The sequence below is a fragment of the Chiloscyllium plagiosum genome, chromosome 31 (genome assembly GCF_004010195.1).
Source record: "Chiloscyllium plagiosum isolate BGI_BamShark_2017 chromosome 31, ASM401019v2, whole genome shotgun sequence".
In the NCBI taxonomy this organism is placed as follows: domain Eukaryota; kingdom Metazoa; phylum Chordata; class Chondrichthyes; order Orectolobiformes; family Hemiscylliidae; genus Chiloscyllium; species Chiloscyllium plagiosum.
Window position 1 is genome coordinate 1540147 of NC_057740.1, and position 23219 is coordinate 1563365.

Genomic DNA, 23219 nt, shown 5'->3' on the forward strand with positions numbered 1-23219 from the left:
CCCGGTGTTGTGACTTTTAACTTTGTATTATATTAGTTATTGGATTAGTGTGCAACTCTAGTATGGTTATTTAAAGGATCAGCTGCTTTGATTTGGGAAGTGGAGGTGGAACATTTCTTTCACCTCATAGCTGTTGATTATTCAGGAAACAGCAGTACTTAAATCCGGCATGGAAGATTTCTCAAAGATTGCTTTAGCCATGTGAGTCCCCACACGGACGGAGAAAGCACACTATAAACTTATACAATTTTTGTACAGGTTTATTTAAAACAAATGTTTTCTCTGGAAATACATTCAGATCCTACAAAATCAGTTAAAGACATATCTTTTTTGAAAAGGTACCAAAAATAATCAAAACCTCAGCTGAAAAGTGGGGCATTACCTACAATTGCAATTATTTACACCAAGATCTGACAATGGAAGTTTCCATCTCAAACCATCGGTACTGATGTGAATGCAGTTTCAATGCGATGGTTAATCTATTCACCAGATCCTCAACTTGAGAAGTTCCTGACACAAAGCTATGCTATAAATTCGATAAATACCAAAATTTATCCAATTTTATAAAACCAAAATAAATTTAAGGTGACTTCCTTACTTTGTTCCTTCGATTCCTGCATCGCATTCAAGTAACACAGCTGTAGTATTTATATCAATGTCATAATTTACATACATTGCAGCTTAATCACAAAGTTAATTTTGCAAGTCCTATGTAAAAACATGCAGCTATTGTTTAATTCTTGATCTCTTAAATTTAGGAGGAATTATACTATTCATTACTTCTCCGTTATATTATGTTAGGGATGGGATCTACACCCAGTACTGTTCACGGTAGTACATTCATCAAGTCAGGCAGAAACATTTCATTCAGCAGCAGAGGAACTAAAATAATAAGATGTTTGAGGAGCTTCTCCCAGAATAAATCTGCATCTCTCGGTCCACACTAGGAAACTTATATCCTATCTGCCGTGAGGACTTTCCTCAACTGTGGAGACAATCGACAGATTCAGACAGACAGTCTCCCTTCCCAGTAAGAAAACATAGCTGCCACAAACCAACACCTTTTTTCCAAGAGGACTATGATGGGGCAGAAAGAGCCAAAGATACGGATTTCAAAAGATGAGTCGGACAATCTTCACCTTAGCATGGCTTGAATCAATAGGTCCCAGTAATTAACTATAACCATTGCTAGGCTCCATTAGATGCTAATGGCACAAAACAGTGATTCTGATTCTCAACAGACTCACCCAGCACCCAAACTCTACTGATACACTTAGAGCCACAGCATGTGCAAGATGTGAAGTGGTTTATCTGTCAAAAAGAAAATTGTAGTAGTTAAGTCAATAGCCCCAAGTTTGTAACCATCGCGTTACTATTTGGGAGAACTTTCAGTCAGAAACTAAGATGACACGGTGAAAGGATTAAAATCGCAGAAAAACATTGGGCATGGCTGAATATACAGATTTCACAATTCATCTTTTTCTTTAGTTTTATCTTTTGGTGCTTCCTCCTCCTCATCCTCCTCCTCCTCCTCCTCATCTTTCTTTTCCTCTTCCTCATCCTCTTCCTCATCTTCATCCTCCTCCTCATCATCAGCCTCCTCATCTTTCTTTTTCGCTTCCTCAGCCATCCGTTTGCTTTCTTCTTCGTCCTGAGCTTCCTTCATCTTCTTCTCAGGATCCTAAGCAAAAGCAGAAGGAGGACATCAGAAATATGTAAAGAGAAACCTATGGAGTAACCATCCAGCCAGAGATAGAATCATAGCATCAATATGACACAGTAAGCCATCATCCTGTAAAATATAATCACAAGTTAATGGAAACTTCTCAGTTGGTGCATTTTGGCAAGAGTAAAAGTGCAGAGTCAGCAGAATATCAAAGTACAGTCACTTTTCTCTTTCAAATGGGTTTCTGTCGTCATATGCCCATACATTATGAACTTTTAGACAAAGCTGGTATATTATTTATATTATCTAGACTTAATAGCTGCTGCAAATAATGTTACTTTTAGTATCCGAACTTCAAACAATCCCAAATCTCCAGCGAATATCTAATTAAATATGGCCATTCACTGTCATTATAAGAATTCACACAACCCTTTGATCAACACAACTAAAGACTTCCAGTCAGTCAGCCTCTGTTTTAACTTGACTAAAGTTAAACATCAAACTCAAATGTGCATAAAGTGGATATGAATGAGTCCTACCATTATACTTGTTTTTCTCATCTAAACTAGACTGGGTGATTCTTGGGTGTTGAATGACAGCACAATGTTGGAATCCACCTTCACATTTGTTTGCGAAAAAGCATTCTAAATTTACATAAAATCAAATGATGGGAAAGATGTATTGTTGACTACTTTAAAATCAGCAATAAAAAAATTTGTAGGCAGTATTCTACTAAAAGCCATCCAATTAGCTATAAATCAGCATGCAGCTAACGAATAATACCTCAATCACTGGACTTCCTCCATCCTATTTAACTTCTTGGAAATTCAACTATTAGAAACTTCACAGCCTGCTGAGAAACCTTCACTTCACAAGACACTCACTTTAAACTTTAAAGGCTTTGGTATGGGAAATCACGGTTCTGTTCCACATTGGGATACTACTGGTACTGTACACTCTAGCTAGGTTTCAATTAAACAATGAGGCGTGTGGGTATAGGTGTTGGGATGCAAGATATATAATATGGTGGGAATGTATTAGATGCAGGAGTGCAAAAGAGTCAGTGTGAAAGGAGCATTGAGATTGATTATATTAGCACAGCTTAAGATTGGTTTCAAAGACAACTACAGATATAAGGTGTCTAATTTTAATGCTCAGAGAAAAGTAAAGCAGTTTAGAGAATGGGAAAGTCAAAAAAAGTTGTGCTTACATTAACTTATAATAAAGCTAGAAGGCCTTTCCAAGCAAAGGCTGAGGAATTAGTAACAACGACAGTGCAATGATCCTAAACAATGGGATATACATCTAGAGCGATAGAAGGTTTTAGGAGAAACCGTATTTGAAGAAGTTATATTCCAATATTAAGTAAAAAATTAGAAGATATAGACTTACTCTTTCCTTTCGGCACAATTAATAGATAGCGACACAGAAACTATATCTCCAGAAGTCATCTACAAGTCTCAGATCAGAGCAAATGGTACACGTGGGGGTAGGTGTATTAGATGGCAATCAAGACACCACCGCCAGTGAGATAACTTGCTCAACTGCAAACCAGCTCATAGCAAGTTCCTTGGCCTATCATAAGTCTCAGTGGCACCCAGGCCACCAGAAGCTGCAGGAAGATTCTTAAAGGGCTTAACGGTAAGTGCTGAGAGCATGTTTCCCCTCAAGGTGATATTTCTAAGACTGAGATGGGGAGGAATTTCATCAGATAGTTGTTAGGCTTTGGAAGTCTTTGCCACAGACAGCAGAGCAGGCTGGAGAGGCTGAACTGCCTCACCCTTTCCTATACTTTTAATGGTAATCTGTTTCTTGGCAGTGAAGACTGTCAGTCATCTTACTCCTCAGGGACCAATGGGAAAGAAGGCAAGTGATTTTTCTCCTTATTGGGGTGTGTATATATACACACATGCATGTTTTTTTGGGGGCAGTGGTGAGACGGTTGGAACAGAGGTAGACCCATGCACCAACTCAGCAGACTGGTCATCCTAGTTTGCCCAGTTTAGATTAGATTACTTACAGTGTGGAAACAGGCCCTTCAGCCCAACAAGTCCACATCAACCCTCCGAAGAGCAACCCACCCAGATCCATTCCCCATTTACCCCTTCATCTAACACTATGGGCAATTTAGCATAGCCAATTCACCTAACCTGCACATTTTTGGACTGTGGGAGGAAACCGGAGCAGACACGGGGAGAATGTGCAAACTCCACACAGATAGTTGCCTGAGGCAGGAATTGAACCCGGGTCTCTGGCACTGTGAGGCAGCAGTGCAAACCACTATGCCACCCATTGGAAAGTTATCTATCTTGCCTTCCAGGAAAATAGAAATCTGGATTGGTAAATTAAGGCCTTTAAGTTGTCATTAATTGATCATTTAAGAACTTTAATTGGTGGCAAGTCAAATCCCAAATATCTTTTTCTCTATCTTCCCCTGTATTTGTCAGTGTTGCCTCTCCTTTGTGGAGAGTACTTGTTAATAGTCTTTTAATTAATGACAGGTGGTTTGGTGGCAGTTGACAAAATGTCCCCAATGGGAGGGCTCTTGTAGTGCAGTGGTAATGTCTTAACCTCTGACCCAGAAGGCCTGCTGCTCCAGAAGTGTTATAACACTTAGCAGGTTGATTAAAAAAAAAATCAAAATAAAGCTCCCTGGGAAAAAAAAAGAGAAAAAATTATTTTGCACATGGAGTTTTTACTGACTCCTGCATTTACACTACATAGGTGCTTAAAAAATATAATCAAGAGATTAGAATCTCTTCAATTGAGGAATGGACTCTGAGCAGACTGGCCACAAACCAGTGCACTGCAGGGAAAAGTTCTCCAGAGAACAAAAAATTACAATAGAAATAAAATTATTTTGAATGTGGAGTTTTCACTGACTCCTGCATTTACACTACATAGGTGCTTACAAAATATATAATCAATACTCTAAACTAGCACTTAATTGGGGCAAGATTATATCATAAGCAACTTGCCAAATCATTTCCATTTCTCACTACTTCCAGGGAGAGGAAAATTCCACTCTCTAGGATGAGTCAAAAGGTATGGTCAATGTTCATCAGAAACGTAGAATCTCCTGCTCCTCAGATGCTGCCTGACTGGTTGTGCTTTTCCAGTGCCACACTTTTTGACTCTGATCTCCAACATCCCCAGTCCTCTCACTCTCCAGGACGAGACAATGAAATTGACTAGGAACAGATCAGCTACAGTTTTTAGGGATTTTAAACTAACCAGAAATTGACTGGGGAAATAACGGTCTATATAATTATATGGAAGGAAGCTTTGTTTATAGAAATAATTTCTTTCATTCTTTATGACTCCATTTGCTCAAATAAAAAGACAAAATGAGAATAAAGCACCTCGGATATGATTACTCAAGTTTACAACACTAAATGTGGGTAAGGCGGTTAACTCCGTCATAGACACTCTTTGTCCTGACAGACCAAAAAGAGAGTGTCTATCTGGAACAGAGTGTTACAGGGTGGCACATTCCAAAATCTAAGGTTACGTGCCAAAGGATGCATTAAAGCTGGGAGCAGCTGTCACAGTGGCTTACTGAAGGAAGGCCACAGTACACAGACTAGAATTCATATTACACCTCTTATGCTGTATGTTTGACATGAAATGAATACTGAAAATCTAACTTTATAATTTCAAATGCAGTTAGGCATCACCAAGTGCCATATTATGTTGAAATTGATCTGCATAGTACTTTATAATGTTAAATTTGAACTGCTGTTGTACATAGCACAAATAAAGTATGTTTTTTTTAAAATGAAAAGATGGTATTGATTCACCAAGGGAGTTCTTGCCAATCAAAAAACTTTACTGATTTTATTTGAGAGTTTGACAAGCCACTTGGTGGGTACAACAAAGAATGTGTTATATTTGGGTTTCAATAAGGTCTTTAATGCAACTAGTCTGGAAATGCTTGGCGGTTGGCCAAAGCAAGTCAAATATTATGATGTATTAACACATCAGTACTGACAATAGTGAGCCAAGTCTTCCAATTCATAAATGATTGGTATGATGGTACTACTATTGTTGCATGCATTGATGGTCTGCAAAACAAAAAGACAGAACACAGAAGCAGAGCAATTGAGTGGTTTGCTTCTATTAAATGGCAAAGTCTCTTTAGAAAGATGATAGATAGATATGTGGCAGGAATTCTGTCTTCAGGATTCTGAAAGGGACTGTGCTACAAACTGCTTTATTTTCATACCAAATAAAAATTGCCTATAGTTGATGGAGAAGAATGCAAAACTAATCTGCACAAACATATGATTGAAAGGGATAGGTCAACATTAGATTTACAAAAACTGACAGCATTGAGAATTCAAATCCAACTCTAAAATTTCTGGGTTTTACCGAATACTGGGATAAAAGGAGGGTTGGCACTTTAACTATGATTCAGGAGGCTGGAAATCTTGGAATTTGCAGACCTTAACTATGGTCAGTGGAGTTTTCCAGGTTTGACAAACAATGAAGTGGAGGTGCCAGTGTTGGACTGGAGTAGCTAAAGTTAAAAATCACAACACCAGGTAATAGTCCAACAGGTTTATTTGTAGTACAGTTGCAGGACACTAATCTTTGCTATAAGATTCTATCTTATGATCCTGCTCCACAGCTACCTGAAGGAGCAGTGCTCTGAAAGCTAGTGCTTCCAAGCAAGCATGTTGGACTATAACCTGGTGTTGTGTGATTTTTAACTTTGGGAAACAAGTTCAAGCATCACTGCAATCACTGTCGGCCAAGAGAAGCAGGAGTGCTTCCTCATCAGGATGCACACCATCAAATTCCTTTCTCAAAGGGTGGTGCCTAAACAAATAGGGCTTGGACTTCCGGGTCCGAGTCATAGTTCACGCTAACCAGAGAAAATCAGACTGGTTTTCCTTTGCATTAATGGGCCACACCCTCCCCATTCAGCACATAAAAATTCAGTGAGCAAGTGGTAAAATCTGTTGAACAATTTTCCTATGGAAAGACATGGAGCAAATGGTTTTGAAACAAATCAGACAAAATTTCTCCCAGAACAAATATTTTACATACTAAACCGAGTAACGAGAGCAATCAATGGAACATGCAGTTTTGGACGGATGATTCCCAAAGCAGTTCACCACTACAGTTTTACTAACTTGGATCAGAGTTTGTTGCCATTGTTAATCAACAACAACTTGCATAGTGAAATTCTCAAAGGAGCTTCACAGGAGCAGTTTCAAACAAAATTTAACAACAGCATTAGGAAACAATAGGACAGATGACCAAAAGCTTTCACAATAAGTACATTTTTAGAAGACCATATAGGAGGACAGGTATAATCAAAAGAATTTGGGAGTGAGTTATTATTTCATCATGTGACAAATCTAATTCCACCTAGCATTTTCCTATATTCCTGCATTCCTGGCTGAATCCACGGTCAAAACTAGAGACTGTGCAAAGAATAATAGTACAAAAAGGAACCCAAAAATGTATTTTGTAAACCTCTAAGTAAAAGCAATAGTGAAGAATCACGTGAGTGGTTAGGGAAACCTAATGGAAGCGGAAGGCATGAATGAGGCCAGAACGATTAGACAGCTGTGAAATACTTGATGAAAAGAATGAATTTTGAAGTCACAGTGGAAAAAGGAACAGATATGTTGAACAAGATAAAAATGGATGGAAAGTAGACACTTGGCCAACACTTAAATTTTGCATGTTACCCAGTCAAGATGGGATGCATCCTAGCCTGCTGAGAGAAGCAATTGTGGAAATAAGATGATCTCAAACCACTGCTTTGGATACAGGGGTGTTGCTAGAGGACTGCAGGACTGTTACAAGCCTATTCAATAAAAAGACAGCGATAAATCTGGTCGTCAGTCAAACATGAATAATGGGAAAATTACCAGAGTCTCTTGGCAAAACCAAGATTAATTCTCATTTGGAGAATAATGAGTTAATAGGACAACGAGCACTGATTTGTTAAAGGAAAACCATAGCTAAGTAACGTGACTTTTTTTGACAAAGTAAGAAGGTGAAATGAAGGTCACCAGATGCTTTCCATATATTTAGAAAAAAAATACAAGATGTATTTAGCAAAAAAAAGGCATTAAAAGGAACAGTTGTAATTTCAGAGTACAGGTAGTGATAAAGAGAACGGATAAATGGTTATCATAAATAATTTAGAACAACAGTGTAAAAACTTTTTCAATGGCTGAAGGGTTGATGTCAGAGCTCACAGCTTTAAGATTATAAGCAAAAGAATCAGAGGCAACTTAAGGAACCCTCTTTTATGTGAAGAGTGGTTAAGATTTGCAATGTATTGATTAGATTCCATATAGTGTAGAAACAGGCCTTTCAGCCCAACAAGTCCACACCAACCCTTCGAAGAGTAACTCACCCAGACCCATTCCCCCCGACTAATGCACCTAATATTATGGGCAATTTAACATGGCCAATTCACCTGACCTGCACATCTTTGGACTGTGGGAGGAAACCAGAGCACCCGGAGGAAACCCACGCAAACATGGAGAGAATATGCAAACTCCACATAGACAGACAGTCATCCAAGGCTAGAATCAAACCTGGGACCCTGGTGCTGTGAAGCAGCAGTGCTAACCACTGAGCCACCGTGCTGAACAAGTAGATGGATACAAGTTCAACAGTAACCTTTTAAAGAGAATTGGAATAATGGTCGGGGGGGTAGGGAATAGAGTATTGTTGGAAAGAAGATATTGTTAGATCTTTTAACCTTGCACTCATCAAGACAATTTTCAAGAACACAAGTTTAAGAGGACATCCACAATTTATTCAACAAGAGAAGGGAACGTTGATTGGTTGGCAAGGAGACTCCGATTGGTGTTGCATGTAATGCCTCTACTAATCAGCATTCTCCTCTCATAGTATAAGGCCTTTTGCCTTAAATTGATTTCTTGCAAACTATCCTGATTAATGCAAGGTGAAGAACTTCAACAAAAATAAAAAAATCCATGTTCTGTACTACCAAAGAGCAAAAAAAAAAGGGGGGTGTCCACTTTGAAAATGGCATGTGGAAACCAGTTTACAAAAAAACAAGACTAGGCTCAGCTACACATGCTTCACAGTTAAACTTGTTTTTGTGTTTACATTATGAAATGGAGGTGTCAGACAGCCACTCACAACCCAATGAATGCGAAAAATCAAATTAAACAAACAACTAAGCAAACTATTTTCTCTGTCTCAATGTCTGCGTTATATTTTATTTTGCCTTTCTTCCACACTCTCCACCCACTTCATGGTACATTTTCTTACTTTACAAAGCCAGCAAGGGACACATTGTTAGGCCTGTACCAATAATGATTGCCTGTATTGTATTGTATTACATTGTCATAGTCTTACCAGACCATCGGGGCTACTCTCTAATAAGAGAGAAGTGACTGGTGGGGAATTAACCTGAGGGCCACTAGGCCTCAGGCGAGGGAAGAGAGGTTGAGAAGGAGAGTCCTTCATGGAATTGAACCCATGTTGTTGGCATCACACTGCCCTGTAAACCACAATCCAGCCAACTGATCTAAACCGATTCCTGTACCAATAATGTTTGGTGTTAAATACTGCAAACAAAAATCCATGTGACCTACTTTCTTAAAATAATATACTGCAGTGTCAAGATTCTAATACACTTAAGTAAATTAGTTAATGGTCTCCAAACACACACTCCATTCCATTTCCAGTTTAGCCGCCTCACCTTGGTCTTTCCCCAGGTCTCCTTGCCGAACTCTTCTGCATATTTTTCATCATCAGTGATGAGGAAATTGTCAAAGATAGTACCAGATTTCACCTGTGAAACAACAATGACGATAATGTCCTTGAAATGTAGTTACCTTACACAAATGTGTGTACAAATTCACTACTAATCAATTACAATAAATTGTGTCATCTTTCAAGGGGACACAAACTAATCTTGCAAACTAGGTGACTTAGAATTCAGCACAATTACAACATATTAAATGACAACAATGGTTACAAAGTGAGGAGAAACTGATCAATAGAATTTAGTCACTCCAATCTATTAGGACTATTGTAGTTGGAAGAGACTCCTCCAAAAGAAAGTACCTCTGTATTGAAGAGTCAGTGTACATTATGTGGTCAAGTCTCTGGATCAGGTGTGGATGCGGGCACTCAGCCAATGCTTTAAAAGATAAAGATTAAACAGGGCTGCACAATCCTCAAATGTTCTTGCCTTTTGAAATCAGCCATATTTGCTGAAAAGCAAATCAGTTCCGGACAGTGAAGCCAAAGTCAAAGTCAATGCAAACTTCAGCTCAGGACCATGTAGTATACCAGTGAGAATTTTGCCACTTCCTACATCAACTATTTTTATAACCTTTGAGCAAACTTGTTAAATTTTTGACTGCTGCACAGCAACCATGATATACATAGGCAGTCCGAGAACTCATTTAATGTATTGGGCTGGATGAAGTCCTGTTCCCAGAGGTTTAATTTAAGCCAATGCTACAACACTTTGCATTATTTAATGCAGTACCATTAAATATTGTTTTTCCTTAATTATCTGGGCAGTTCGATCATAGAAACTCAATTTTTCCTCACAACGTGAGGTTGTTTTACTAAAATAAATAAAACAGACTTCTATTTATACAGAACTTTGTGACATCAGGAAATCCAAAAAAAAAAATTAAATGTTTTTCTTTTGAAGTGTAGACATTGTTATGATACAGGAAATATGGCAGCCAATCTAGAGGCAGCCTAGTCCTCCAAACACAGTGAAAATGACCAAATAGTTATTTCAAAATAAAAATGTAACAAGATTATTATGATTAGTTACAAAATATTAGCCAGGATATAAAGGAGATCTCTCCAGAGCTTCTTAAGCATAGCACCAAGGGGTCTTTTACATTCTCCTGAGGGAGCAGACAGGGCCCCAGATAATTTAAAGAATTTCGAACAGAGCAACTCTCCTATAGGACTGCACAGAAGTGTCAAAGTAGATTGTGTGTTAATGTTTCTCAATTTGGAGTTGAATCCACAATCTTCAAACTCAGCTAGGACTTTAAATAGTGGGCAGAAATAGCAGAATCTCTCCTTGTTTAGAGACAATGATCTTATTAGAAGTTCGATTGCAATACACATTGCTGTATCACAAACATGGAATTCTCAATTTGTTTGACTCACACTACAGCAACCCAGAAGTATTTGGACTGCTGGAGATGAACTTAAACATCACTAAAGATTTCACCTGGAACACCGTGGGCAGCATGGTGGCTAGCACTGCTGCCTCACAGCGCCAGAGACCCGGGTTCAATTCCCACCTCAGGCAACTGACTGTGTGGAGTTTGCACACATTCTCCCTGTGTCTGCGTGGGTTTCCTCCCACAGTCTAAAGATGTGCAAGTCAGGTGAATTGGCCATGCTAAACTGCCCGTAGTGTTAGGTGAATGGCTAAATGTAGGGGTATGGGTGGGTTGCGCTTCGGCGGGTCGGTGTGGAGTTGTTGGGCTGAAGGGCCTGTTTCCACACTAAGTAATCTAAAAAAAACTATTATAGACCTGTTAGTTTTATTAGGATGCAAACTTCCTTCTGCCTCGGTGACTTCTCCAAAGTCAGTTATTGTGATTGGGTTATCAATATTTAAACTGGAATAGATGAACAAAGATGCTAATCAGAGTTTTTGTAACCATTTATAATGTAGCTATAGTACTGCACTGTATGTTACTGTATTCGATACTTTTGTACAATTGTTGCTCAGACAAAAGCCAAAACCTTATATTTTAGGAGCACACTTCTTAAATGATTAATGGTAACAGTAGGTTTGCAATCCTGAGTACAGGGGCCTTCAATTTACAGATGTCCAACTTATGAATGTGCTGATAAGTACAAGCAATCTCTAATAGGAACGTGAATTTAAAGATCCTAGTGGCTTTTCTGTAGTCCTGCATTTTGTTATGACATGCAAAGATAATCAACTTGTGAACAAACTCACATACAGAAACTGTTTGCAACCCAGTTTACATTGATTGTTATTAGCCATTACTACAATCATAATCACATAATTACTGACCTGCCACAGATCCAGTCCAATCACGCCAATGTTCTCAAATTTGTAGATATTTATGTCAGGAGCATATTCAGGATTATCGATCTCTGGATGCACCCAGGCACCTTTGTAGTTGGGGTTTTTTATTTGTTTGGGTTTCCATTCGCCCTACAAAAAAAAAAAGATGGCAATGTTTAATTCAACGTGCAAATTTGAAGTCCTTAAAACAGGGCATCAATATATGTACTAAACTGATGTAACTGCCTTTTGTAATTAATAGTCACAAATGCTCAGATTTTAAAGTTTATGTTAGGTGTTTCCTAGAGATGTGACTAACAAATATTATTAATAAGGTAAATAGTTTGAAAGAAGATTTGATACTGCATTTACCTGCTTGAACTAACCATAAAAAGAGATTACAGATTCAGTCACAAGGAGCAAAGGACAGGTGAAGTACCCTTAAATGGAAATTTGGAAGGTGTATTCCCATTTTCCCTTGCATTTAACCATTCAACTCCATGCATTCAGCATGTTCTAAAGTACATATTTCTGCAAATGTTTATGTTTTGTTCATAGCTGACAAGAATGAACAGTTTGTTTCTGTTAAGATTATTCAGTTGAAGAGTTACTTACTCTGTAACTGTGTGGGTATTGCAGCAGGATAAACGCTACTCACTAACTCTATGGAGTTACATTGACACTATATTTGGATACAAATTTGGATACAAAAACCAAATGTGTGCATTGTACTTTTTAGGTAGAATAAGCTTCAGCTTTTATTGTTTAATTTACAGCCAAAGCAGAGATGACTGAACAGTTATGGTCTCCTTATTAGAAAAATGGATAGAGGCACTGGAGAAAGGCAATATCAGAACTCAGGTTACCAATATCAAGAAAGACTGAACAGGCTGGTACTCTTTAATCCAGATAAAAATCTTTAAAATTATAGAGGAGTTTGACAGGGTGACTGTGGAGAATACATTTCAACTTCTGGGCTGACCAAAACTGGGTACCGTAAATAAAAGGATCTTCACTAATAAAACCCTTCCCTGTTCCCACTGATTTGTTGACAATAAATAAGGCATCCACTAGAAATCTCTTCATCCAGTGTATGGATAGATCCTGGAAATGCAATACACAAAATGCCATTTGGTCCATCAAGTCTGGCCTAGTCATTTGAAGGGCAACAAGTTAGTCCTATTACCCCTTTTACCATATCCTTTCAATATTTTTCTCCTTCAAATGTTTATGAACAATTTGTTTTTTAATCAATGTCCAGCACCTTACTACTGAATGCTCCTTACCTACTGTGCATTCTAAATCCCAGTCACTCACAGCAAAAAGAAAATCCCTCAAGTTGTCTCTGGTTCATTTGCTGATCACGTCAAATATGTGACCTTTGAATGATTGATGCTTCCATCTATTTATTCTAAACAGATCTATGAAGTCTCTCCTAAACTTCTATAATCAGAAGATCACCAGCATCTCCAGTTGTTTACATTATTGTGATTTCTTCAATCATGGAACCATTGATAAATCTGTTCTACACCAACTCTAAAGCCTTCACACCTTCTAAAGTCCAGTGCTTTGAACTAATTTAAATGAACCTGAGCTCTACATAGCATAAAACACTGGAAGTAGACCAGTTAGGTCAAATGGCTCATTTATGTTGTATTCCACGTAATACCAAAATACTGTAGTCATTGGTTAAGTCAATACAATGGTTTCACTTCTATACCTTGAAATCTGGATTTGGGATCATCGGAGGCTCCCACTCCCCATCCATTTCTTCATCCCAATCCTCTGGTTTCTTGGCATCTGGGTCTGGAATGTTTTCAGGTTTATCCCAATCCTGCATTTGATGGCAGGGAGATAAAGGATGCTGTAGTTAGATCAGACAGTTATCACCTTCTTTGCAATTGTTAGCAAGTCGTTCACTGTCCTTTATTCCCACTGCCTTCATGACGCTCTTGTAACTTAAGCTTTCTCACCAACACATTTACATAGCCATATCAGTTTATTCCTGGCTGTAAGAGACCACATATTTTTTCATTATTTGGGACTATAAACTGAAGTGGAAGTTTTCTGTTGATATTGAAATACCAGGAATGTTTTGCCGTTTGAAAATCAAGTTTGCTTCTTATTGGGTTGTGCAGAAGTCAAAGGAGGCACTGCAGATAGAGTGGCACAAAATCGTTTGAGTTAAAACAATTCTGCCTGTCAATAGCCATGTGGTTGACCTGCAGTCTAAGTGCTAACAGCAGCGGCGGGCAGGGGGGGGGGTCGCGGGTATGAGCAGTCAGAGCTTAAGAAAGAAAGCATCCAGTTCTTTGTCTCTGTGCGGAAAGAAGTCAACAAAACAAAAAAAGAGCTTAGAAGAAATAATGCATTCAGGACAATCATTATCGCAAAAATCAAAACAACTGCGAGGAAAATAACTTTACACCTAGTGGTCTGGATTTTTATTTTTAGAATTTAATTTACATGGTGATGTATTCTTTTTCACCCATATACAGTATACACCACTTGTGTTTATCATGATTACGTGCACGCGTGTATGAGAGACAGAATGAGTGAATGTCGATTGCAGGATAGGGTTTGAAGGGATATAGTTTAAGTTGCATAAATTAGAAATAACTAATTTTGACTGCTCTTGATAAAATAGAGCATGTTACAATATGTGGTTATTTTTGGTGTGAATTGTTTTTATCCTGAGTAGAAGTCAGTTATACAAGTTAGTCATTTTGGTGCTCTCATCAGGACTTTACACATTTTTTAAAGTCTTGTGGAACAATAGTACATGATTAGCGGTGCACTCTGCCCAGTTAAACTGGGACATTGGTTAAGTCTTTTTTCCTGAAGAGATTATTGTAAATTTATCACAGTTAATAACAAGTTATCAAATATGAATTTTTAATGTCTACATTGTTCTTGGTTCTGCCAATAGGAGGTGCAGCATTATTCTGGAAATCTCAACTTGCATATCCCCTCTCAATGGCTTTGCCAACATGAACAATGCTCGGAGTTTATGGTAATGAATTATATCACTATATTAAAAAAAATTCACAAATAACCAAGTTATTTTTCATCAGCAGCATGTGTACACATATCCACCATTGGTCACGTTTTCAATGATCACAGGGAGACCAAGGGTAACAGTTCTAATCTCACCTCTGGCTTTTTATCATCAACATCATCGATTGTCTCTCGGTCATCCCAGTCCTCTGGCTTGGATACCTCAGGGTCCTTGATCTTCTTTGGTGGCAGAAAATCCCAATCATCTTCCAGCTTACCAGACTCCACTTTTGCGTTGTCAACCTTAACTTCATATGTCTGATCAGGTTTAACGATCAGCGTGTAGAGGTGGGTCAACTCATCATCCTGCAAAAAGAATAATAAATAATCTCATCCCACTTGTAAGGGGTCACGCAAGTGAATTTAAAGCCCAACAGTCGATCGCACCATACTGCAGTATGACAGCACCATGCCACTATATCTGTACTTGTAAACCCCCTACAGGGGAGGAGCCACAATTCTGTTAAGAATATGGGACAAGTGCAAAAGAACTACACAGAGAATTGCCATTGGAAAAGTGCATAGAAAATTAATGAAAATAGATTAGGTTTTAAAAATGAAGCTTTTCAGTAAATTAATTTTCAGGTATGGCATTCCCTTTAGTCTGTCTTTTCCGACACAAGATACTTTTTATCTCTCTGTTTAATGGAGATTATAAAATAAAACATCCCATTCCCCATGACTTTTGCTGCCTATTTGAAACGCTCTGAACATTTTTAATTCATATGTTTCCCAGTTCACATATTGTTTCTTGATCAAGCTCCCAGGTGGAAAACCCCATTGTCCCAACACAAGAGGGGAATTCTCTCTCTTCCCCTCCCCCCCACCACCACCACCACCACCATCTTCAATTTACCCCCCTCTGCTTAGTTTTAAGCCAGAAAAATAAAGTTGGTGAAGGGCAGTACAAGCAACTTTGAAGAAAAACAAATTGCTGGAGAAATTCCGCATATTTGGCAGCATTTGTAGAGTGAAAGCATAGTTATCATTTCAGGTGCAATGACCCTTCTTCAGAACTATTAGTACCTAGGAAAAAGTAGTATAAAAGAAGACATGGATACAGGGTGGGAGGAGAAAAAGAGGGGAAGAGTCAGCAAATTGTTGGAGATAGAACACAGAGCGCAAGAGAGACAGTAGATAGAGAGCGAGCGAGAAAGAAAGATAATGGCAAGTCAGGGAGAAAGAAAAGCTGATAATGGAGACCTTGAGTAGGTCGAATTGGCAGTGCTAAAAGCAGCCCACGTCATGACAAGGCCAGGAGTGTGGGGGTGGGTAGAAGATATAGAGGATGATATTCAGGTTCTAAAATTATTGAAGTCAACATTGAGTCCCAAGGCTGCAGGGTTTCCAAGTCAATCTTATGTATATAGGAGGTACATATTACAAGTATATACCATCTCACCAACATTTTCTCTAAACAGACAGGACCAGAGGGATTGTCGCTCCTAACCCAATAAAGAGAGTTGGTCTCAGACTGTTATTGGGCTCAAGTGAACTCAGAGGTAATGCCGACCATCTGCATCCAATTAATACACAATCACATTCTTCACCTTTGATGGTTTACATAGCTCTTAGTAAGATTTGCATGTAGATTATTGAATTGGAAACATGGGTGATTTACTGGTGGTTGTGGTTAACAGATAGAAATAAAAATACCAGTGATTTGGGTTATCAGATTACTTAACAGTGTTGAAACAGGCCCTTCGGCCCAACAAGTCCGCACCGATGCACAACCCACCCAGACCCATTCCCTTACATTTCACTCCTTTACCTATCACTACGGGCAATTTAGCATGGCCAATTCACCTAACCTGCACATTTTTGGACTGTGGGAGGAAACCGGAGCACCCGGAGGAAACCCACGCAGACACGGGGAGAATGTGCAAACTCCACATAGTCAGTCACCTGAGGTGGGAAATGAACCCAGGTCTCTGGCACTGTGAGGCAGCAGTGCGATGAAAAAAAAAATCAGTTGTGTGTGATAACACTTTTGGATATAGGAAAAAAATACCACAGGTGATTTGGTGGTTAGAGGGGAGAAAGAAGCCAGTTATGTTTAAAAGCACTTCTGCATATACAGGAAAAAACCCCAACACACTTCAGATCATAAATAAGGATGAATGAGTGGGAGGTTATAGCTCATCACCTACATAAAATGCAAAGTACCAACTCACTGTAATGCTCTGCTAAGGCCTGCAACTTTTCATAATTCAATGAAATTTGTGTTTCAAAACTTGTAGTTCAACAATCGAGCTCCTGTGGCATTATGACAGTGCTTTCTACCTACAAGGCACAAGTCCCACATGACATGCAGATTATCATGAAATGTCCAAACAGTTTGATGAATTGCAATCCAGCAAACTCTCCTTGTCTGACTCTAATCTCTTGGTCAGTTCATCCCCTTCATTTGCAGTTGGGCCTTCAGTATCAGAGAACCTACTTTTGCATTCCTTCAAACTCTTCACTTCCCTTTCTCAGTTTTAGATTCTGCTTAAAACTCAATTCTCATCCAATCATTTGGCTAGCCCTGCTAATCTTGTTTGACTCAGTCTTCATTTTCATTATTCCACATCATTTCACTTCGGCATGCCTTTTCTATGGTGCGAGTACCATATAATGAAGATTTGTTTAAGCAGTATGTACTTGGTGCGTATGAGTGTGGGCAGCAAGTCAAAAATACCTGTTAACAGAAGGAATACCATTATTGTACTTTAATATGGTAAAGAGCTTTATGATATCCCAAGGGAGTTGAAATATTGGAATGCTGCTGCAGTTTTAATGCAAAAACCACAACCATGTATGATCAAAGGTCTTCGGAAACTACAAAGGCATTCGAATTTGTATAAGTAATCAAGATTATATCCTTGATTCATTAGGATACACTGTTCTTGACAATGAGAAAACTAAATTAGAAAAAGGTGTTAAATCACAAGTCTCAAAAAGGTTGCAGAGGATAAATTAAGATTCCAGTTGACATAGTATTGGATAATGTGACTTTTTCTATAAGAGATTGATACACACCTTGCATTTAATATCTTTCTTGATGAGATGGTTCTTGCCTTTGTAGTTGATAATTACGTGTACTTTCTTTGTTGAGTATCCACAAATATCAGGACCTACGTTACAATTGAAACAGGTATCTTTTCAGTTGAAGTTTAATTTGATTAATCAGATTAATCTTTAAACAGTATGACCAATTTCTAAGACATGGAATCCCATATATATCTAGTTGTCATATTTATGTGGAGCTTAAAACATGCGCATGGTGATCTCTGTATTGGGAACACAGAAGAATGCTGCAGTCAGTATACTGTAAACGAGTGCATCACATGTAGCCATAATGGAATTGAAGGAAACTTTTCGGCCTATCATGTTCATCCTATGTGCAGAGAGAGTGTTCCATATGCTGAGTGCTTCAGGTATTAAGTAATTTGCAGTACCCATAGATCAGTACTGAATTCATTGAATCTTTGGATGCCAAATGAACTGTGGCAAAGCACAGTAATGGCCAACTAACTAGAAAGTAAACCAGATGTCACAGCACGCAGGGAGAACTCAAACAGCATGTCACTAGCCAGCCATCTAATTTGATTATAATCTAAATGCTGCATTTTAAAAAAATTTATGAAGGAAATCAGTTCATAATCAGATATAATGTCTTAACAATGTACTTTGACACTAACCACTCAGTGAACTCACCAAACATGAGATAATATTCAGATTCTCCATGAATGGCATCCTGATCCACATCAGCTGGGAAGAGTTTAATATAGCCACCACCACAATCTATCTTCTGCTCATGTTTCACAGTGAACTGAATCACTAGATTTTTCCCCTCATTGCTGAATGGCTCAAATCTTGCTGAAAGGGCGTAAAACCTAGCGTCCTTGCTGGTCTGGATACCTGGAAAGAATTGAAGCCTTTTAGACATTCACAGAACAACTAATTGTACAATGATATGTGTTAAAGTTATACATCAGAAACCAGCAGTAACAAGGACAGTAGATCAACATGGGATCGGTACAGCACAATAGTACAGAGAATAGGAATAGGCAGTGGGTTCAGATTGTCTCTAATGATATCTATACAAGTGAACAAAGCAGCTGTACTCACATTCACATATTATACACTAAATTAGATCAGGCTATCCACAAGCAAACTAATCTGCTCCAGTCTCAAAAGAACTTTAAAAGGATAACTGCTCCAATGCCTCTCAGGCAGAAATTCACATCAGGAATGATACACAAATATAACTGCACTGGACACTGGTCAAAATTTCAAATTCAGGCAGAGAGAACATGTAGACATTAGTCCTGAAGATGAAAGGCAATTTTCAATATGGAGAGAATCAAAGATATGCTGGCTTTCTTCTACCCAGTGTGTATATCACAGTGAGTGGTAATTGGACAGTGCCACCTTGACACAGTGGCCATCTCCACAATCTGGATGTCTAAACAAGAGTTGCTGAAGTTGAGGGTCTATGACAAGACTCTGGAGGGATCCTGATGGTCGTTGATTTCCGGTCTGTCATCACACGTCAGATTTTTATCCCCTGTTTGCTGACTTACAGCATATTGATGGTGGTACTGTAGACTGGGAAACATTTGCTCTCAGTGCTCAAAATACACAGGAGAAAAGAAGAGAGAACGTTATTTAAATCTGTCAGTTTGAAAATGCAGTGGATGCCATTACAATGAGCTTGGAGTGAATTGATAAAATTTGAATTTGATATTAAGATAAGAGACGGAGTAAAAAAGTAACTGCCTAGCGAAAATATTCCAGTTTTGCAAATATTCAATGGAAAATGTAGTTGTGACCCCACCAATCTGCAAAGTGTTTTGGGTGATAAGTTTATATGTAGAAGCATGCGACAGGCAACAAATGCTGCCCTTACCAGCGACACCCACTCCCATGAAAAGGATAATTTATTATCCTGCAGTTATTGCCTATAACTAAGTATCTAGTTTGATTTGCTCATGACCACAACCCCACAATTGTGGATTCTTGCTGTATTTATTTCACATCAAACACTTAAGTTAGTCACCAACCTAAACTTGGAAATATATCATTGTTCCTTCAGTGTCACTGCACCAAAACCCTGGAACTCCCCCCACCGAATGGCATTCTGGGTTTATCCAGAGGACCACTTAAGAGCAATGAGGGCCAGACAATAAATGCTGGCCAACTAATGATGCTCACATCCCATGAGTGAATAATTCTAAAATGTCACATTTATAGAAAACTTGGAAAACTACTACATTAGAGGAATTAAGCTGGTGATCTTGCAAAGAAATATAACAGGTGTGAAAATGAGGTTCAGATACAGATCAACAAGAATGCAACTGAATGGTGGGGCAGGCTTGAAAAATGCCTATTTCACGTATTCTTAAAACGTTTGCTTTCTTTGGGAACACCAAAATGAAGGATGGGAATAATTCATCAAAATATTATTCCCAGGGCTTTTTTGTTCCAGAAGTTTGTAAACATAAATCAGTATTTTGCATTGTTTTAAAAAAAAGCTTATTCCTTCATTAAAATCATGTCTGGAGTACATTGTACAGATATTTAGCACCTCCTCATTCAATTTTTATTCTTGAATGAGTAGAGTCATAGCGATGTACATCTTTGAAACAGACCCTTCAATCCAACTCGTCCATGCCAACCAGATATTCTAAGTTAATCTAGTCACATTTGCCAGCATTTGGCCCATATCCTTCAAAACCCTTTCTATTCATATACCCATCCAGATGCCTTTTAAATTTTGTAATTATACCAGCCTCCTCCACTCTCTTTGGCAACTCATTCCATATATGCCCCCATCCTAAACGTGAAAAGATTGCCCCTCAGATCCCTTTTAAATCTTTCCCCTCTCACCTTAAACCTATGCTCTCTAGTTTTGGACTCTCTCACATCAGGGAAAACACCTTGTCTATTCACCCTATTTATCTCATGATTTTATAAACCTTTAGGAGGTCACCGCTCAGCCTCCAATGCTCCATGGAACATAGCCACAGCCTACTCAGCCTCTCCCTATAGCTCAACCACAGCAACATCCTTGTAAATCTTTTCTGAACTCTTTCAAGTTTCACAACATCATTCCTATAGCAGAGAGAGTAGAACGGAACGAAGTACTCCGAAAGTGTCCTAACAAATGTCCTGTACAGCTGCAACATGACCTCCCAACTCTTATACTCCGTGTTCTCACCAATAAAGGAAAGTATACCAAATACCGTCTTCACTATTCTATGTACCTTGGACTCCATTTTCAAAGAACAATGAACCTGCACTCCAATGTCTCTTTGTTCAGCAACACTCCTCAGGAGCTTACCATTAAGTGTGTAATCCTGCCCTAATCTGCCTTTCCAAAATGCAACACCTCACATTTATCTAAATTAAACTCCATCTGCCACTCCTCAGTAATCTGATCAAGATCTCACTGTACTGAGGTAACCTTCTTCACTGTCCACTACACCTCTGCTCCATCTTCAAACTTATTAACCATATCTCCTATATTCACATTGAAATCATTTATATAAATGACAAAAAGCAGTGGAGCCTGCACCAATCCTTGTGGCACACCAATCACAAGCTTCAGTCTGAAAAGCAACCCTCCACCACTAGTGTATTCTACCTTCGAGTCAGTTCTGTATGCAAATGGCTACTTCTCTTGTATTCTATGTGATCTAACCTTGCTGTCAGTCTGCAATGAGGACACTTGTTGATCACCTTACTGAAGTCCACATAGATTACAACCACTGCTTTACCCTCAATCCTCTGTTACATCAAAAAAACTCAATCAAGTTACTGAGATAGGACTTCCCACACACAAAGCCATTGTTAGTATCCCTAATCAGACCATGTCTTTCTAAATACGTGTAAATCTTGTCCCTCTGGATTCCCTCCAACAACTTGGCTACCACCAATGTCAGGCTTACCAGTCTATAGTTCCCTGGCTTTTCCTTATCGCCTTTCTTAAATAGTGGCATCATGTTAGCCAACCTTCAGTCTTCCAGCACCTCACGCGTGGCTCCTAAATGATACAACTATCTCAGCAAGGGGCCTAGTTTCCCACAGAGCTCTGGGGTACACCTGATCAGGTCCCAGGGATTTATCCACCTTTATGTGTTTTAAGTTGTCCAGCATCATCTCCTCTGTAAAGTGGAGAAACACTGATGCAAAATACTCGATCAGTGTTGCTGTCTCCTGCGGTTTCACACATAATCTCTCCCTAGTTATCCCTTTGGCTTCTCCTTAACCCTATTTGCCAAAGCTACTTCATGTCCCCTTTTTGCCCTCCTGATTTCCCTCTTAAATATACTCTTACTGCCTTGATACTACTCTAGGGATTCACTCAAATCTCAAAAGAGCATTCTTAAACTAATTAACTAGAGATGTGGATGAGAAAGGGTGAAAGTGGCAATAAAGTCTATATCACCCAAAACATGTATTTTTAGAAAATGACTGTCACTGACATTGCCTAGCTGTCTTTGAGAAGATAGTGGTGAGCCATCTTCTTGAACCACTGTAATGGTGAAAGTTGGAGTGACCACTTGATATTTCAGATCGTTGTTAAGAATCAATGATATTGCTCACACAACCCCAGTATAAGTGACAGGTTTAAACAAAATTCAGGAGTGGGAAATCTAGTTCATTTTCTTCTTTCTTATGTCAACGACACAGAGGTCAACTAGAATCCTTTCACTGACATTGGAGATGAAGCCAGCTGAGAATTGAGCATCAAGTCAGAGATCTTCCTCATTTAGCTATTCATGGAAATAAGTTGGTGAGTCACTGCTCTGCCTTCCAACAGGTTTCTTTAAATATAGTGGAGACACTAGCTCATTAAGAGAAAATCAGTTGTCCTACAGGCTGCATAAATCTTTAGTGAGAACGGTTCCAGTGATAAGGTACTCCAGTTATGAGGTTAGATTACAGATGTTAGGCTGATCTCTTTAAAGGAAGAGAAGCAGTGAGAGAAGATTTAACAGACTTGTTCAAAATCATAAGAGGTCTGGATAGAATTCAGAGGGAAACCACTCCCATTTGCAGTACAGTCAGTTACAAGAGGACATCTATTTTAAAATAAGAAGAAAAATCATTCAAGACATGAGGAAAAACTTTAAAACAAAATACAGCAAGGTTAGGATCTGAAATGTACTGCCTGAGTGTGTGGAGGCAAATTTCATTTTGGCTTTCGAAAATGAATTGGATAGTTTGCTTAAGAAAAACTAAAGGCTTATTGGCAAAGAGAGCGCAAGATTGCGCACTAGGACAATAGGAATGGACTAAATGACTTCCTGCGCAGCAACTGCAAATTGCAATATTCCCATTGTCATTTTGTCACTCATTGTTCATGTTGGACAATTTAGTAGAAGTAACCTGAAAGCAGATGTGTTGTTCTGTACATAAATCATCTTCCCTAACATTAGTGAGTAGTGCTGCCTTACAGTACATTTCGGGTGTTAATTA

General features: G+C 38.7%; 1 protein-coding gene across 1 annotated transcript in view; it reads right to left on the reverse strand.

Annotated features, from left to right (window-relative positions):
• Window positions 1-244: 244 nt before the first annotated feature.
• Window positions 245-23219, reverse strand: part of calr3a (calreticulin 3a) — a 42498-nt gene continuing 19523 nt past the window's right edge. The window contains exons 3-9 of the mRNA XM_043720791.1: window positions 18450-18653; window positions 17772-17866; window positions 14847-15056; window positions 13414-13527; window positions 11700-11843; window positions 9369-9461; window positions 245-1681 (exon numbers count right to left, since the gene is read on the reverse strand). Coding sequence (XP_043576726.1) covers window positions 1466-1681; window positions 9369-9461; window positions 11700-11843; window positions 13414-13527; window positions 14847-15056; window positions 17772-17866; window positions 18450-18653 — 1076 coding nt within the window. The 3' untranslated portion in view covers window positions 245-1465. The remainder of the gene's footprint in view (window positions 1682-9368; window positions 9462-11699; window positions 11844-13413; window positions 13528-14846; window positions 15057-17771; window positions 17867-18449; window positions 18654-23219) is intronic.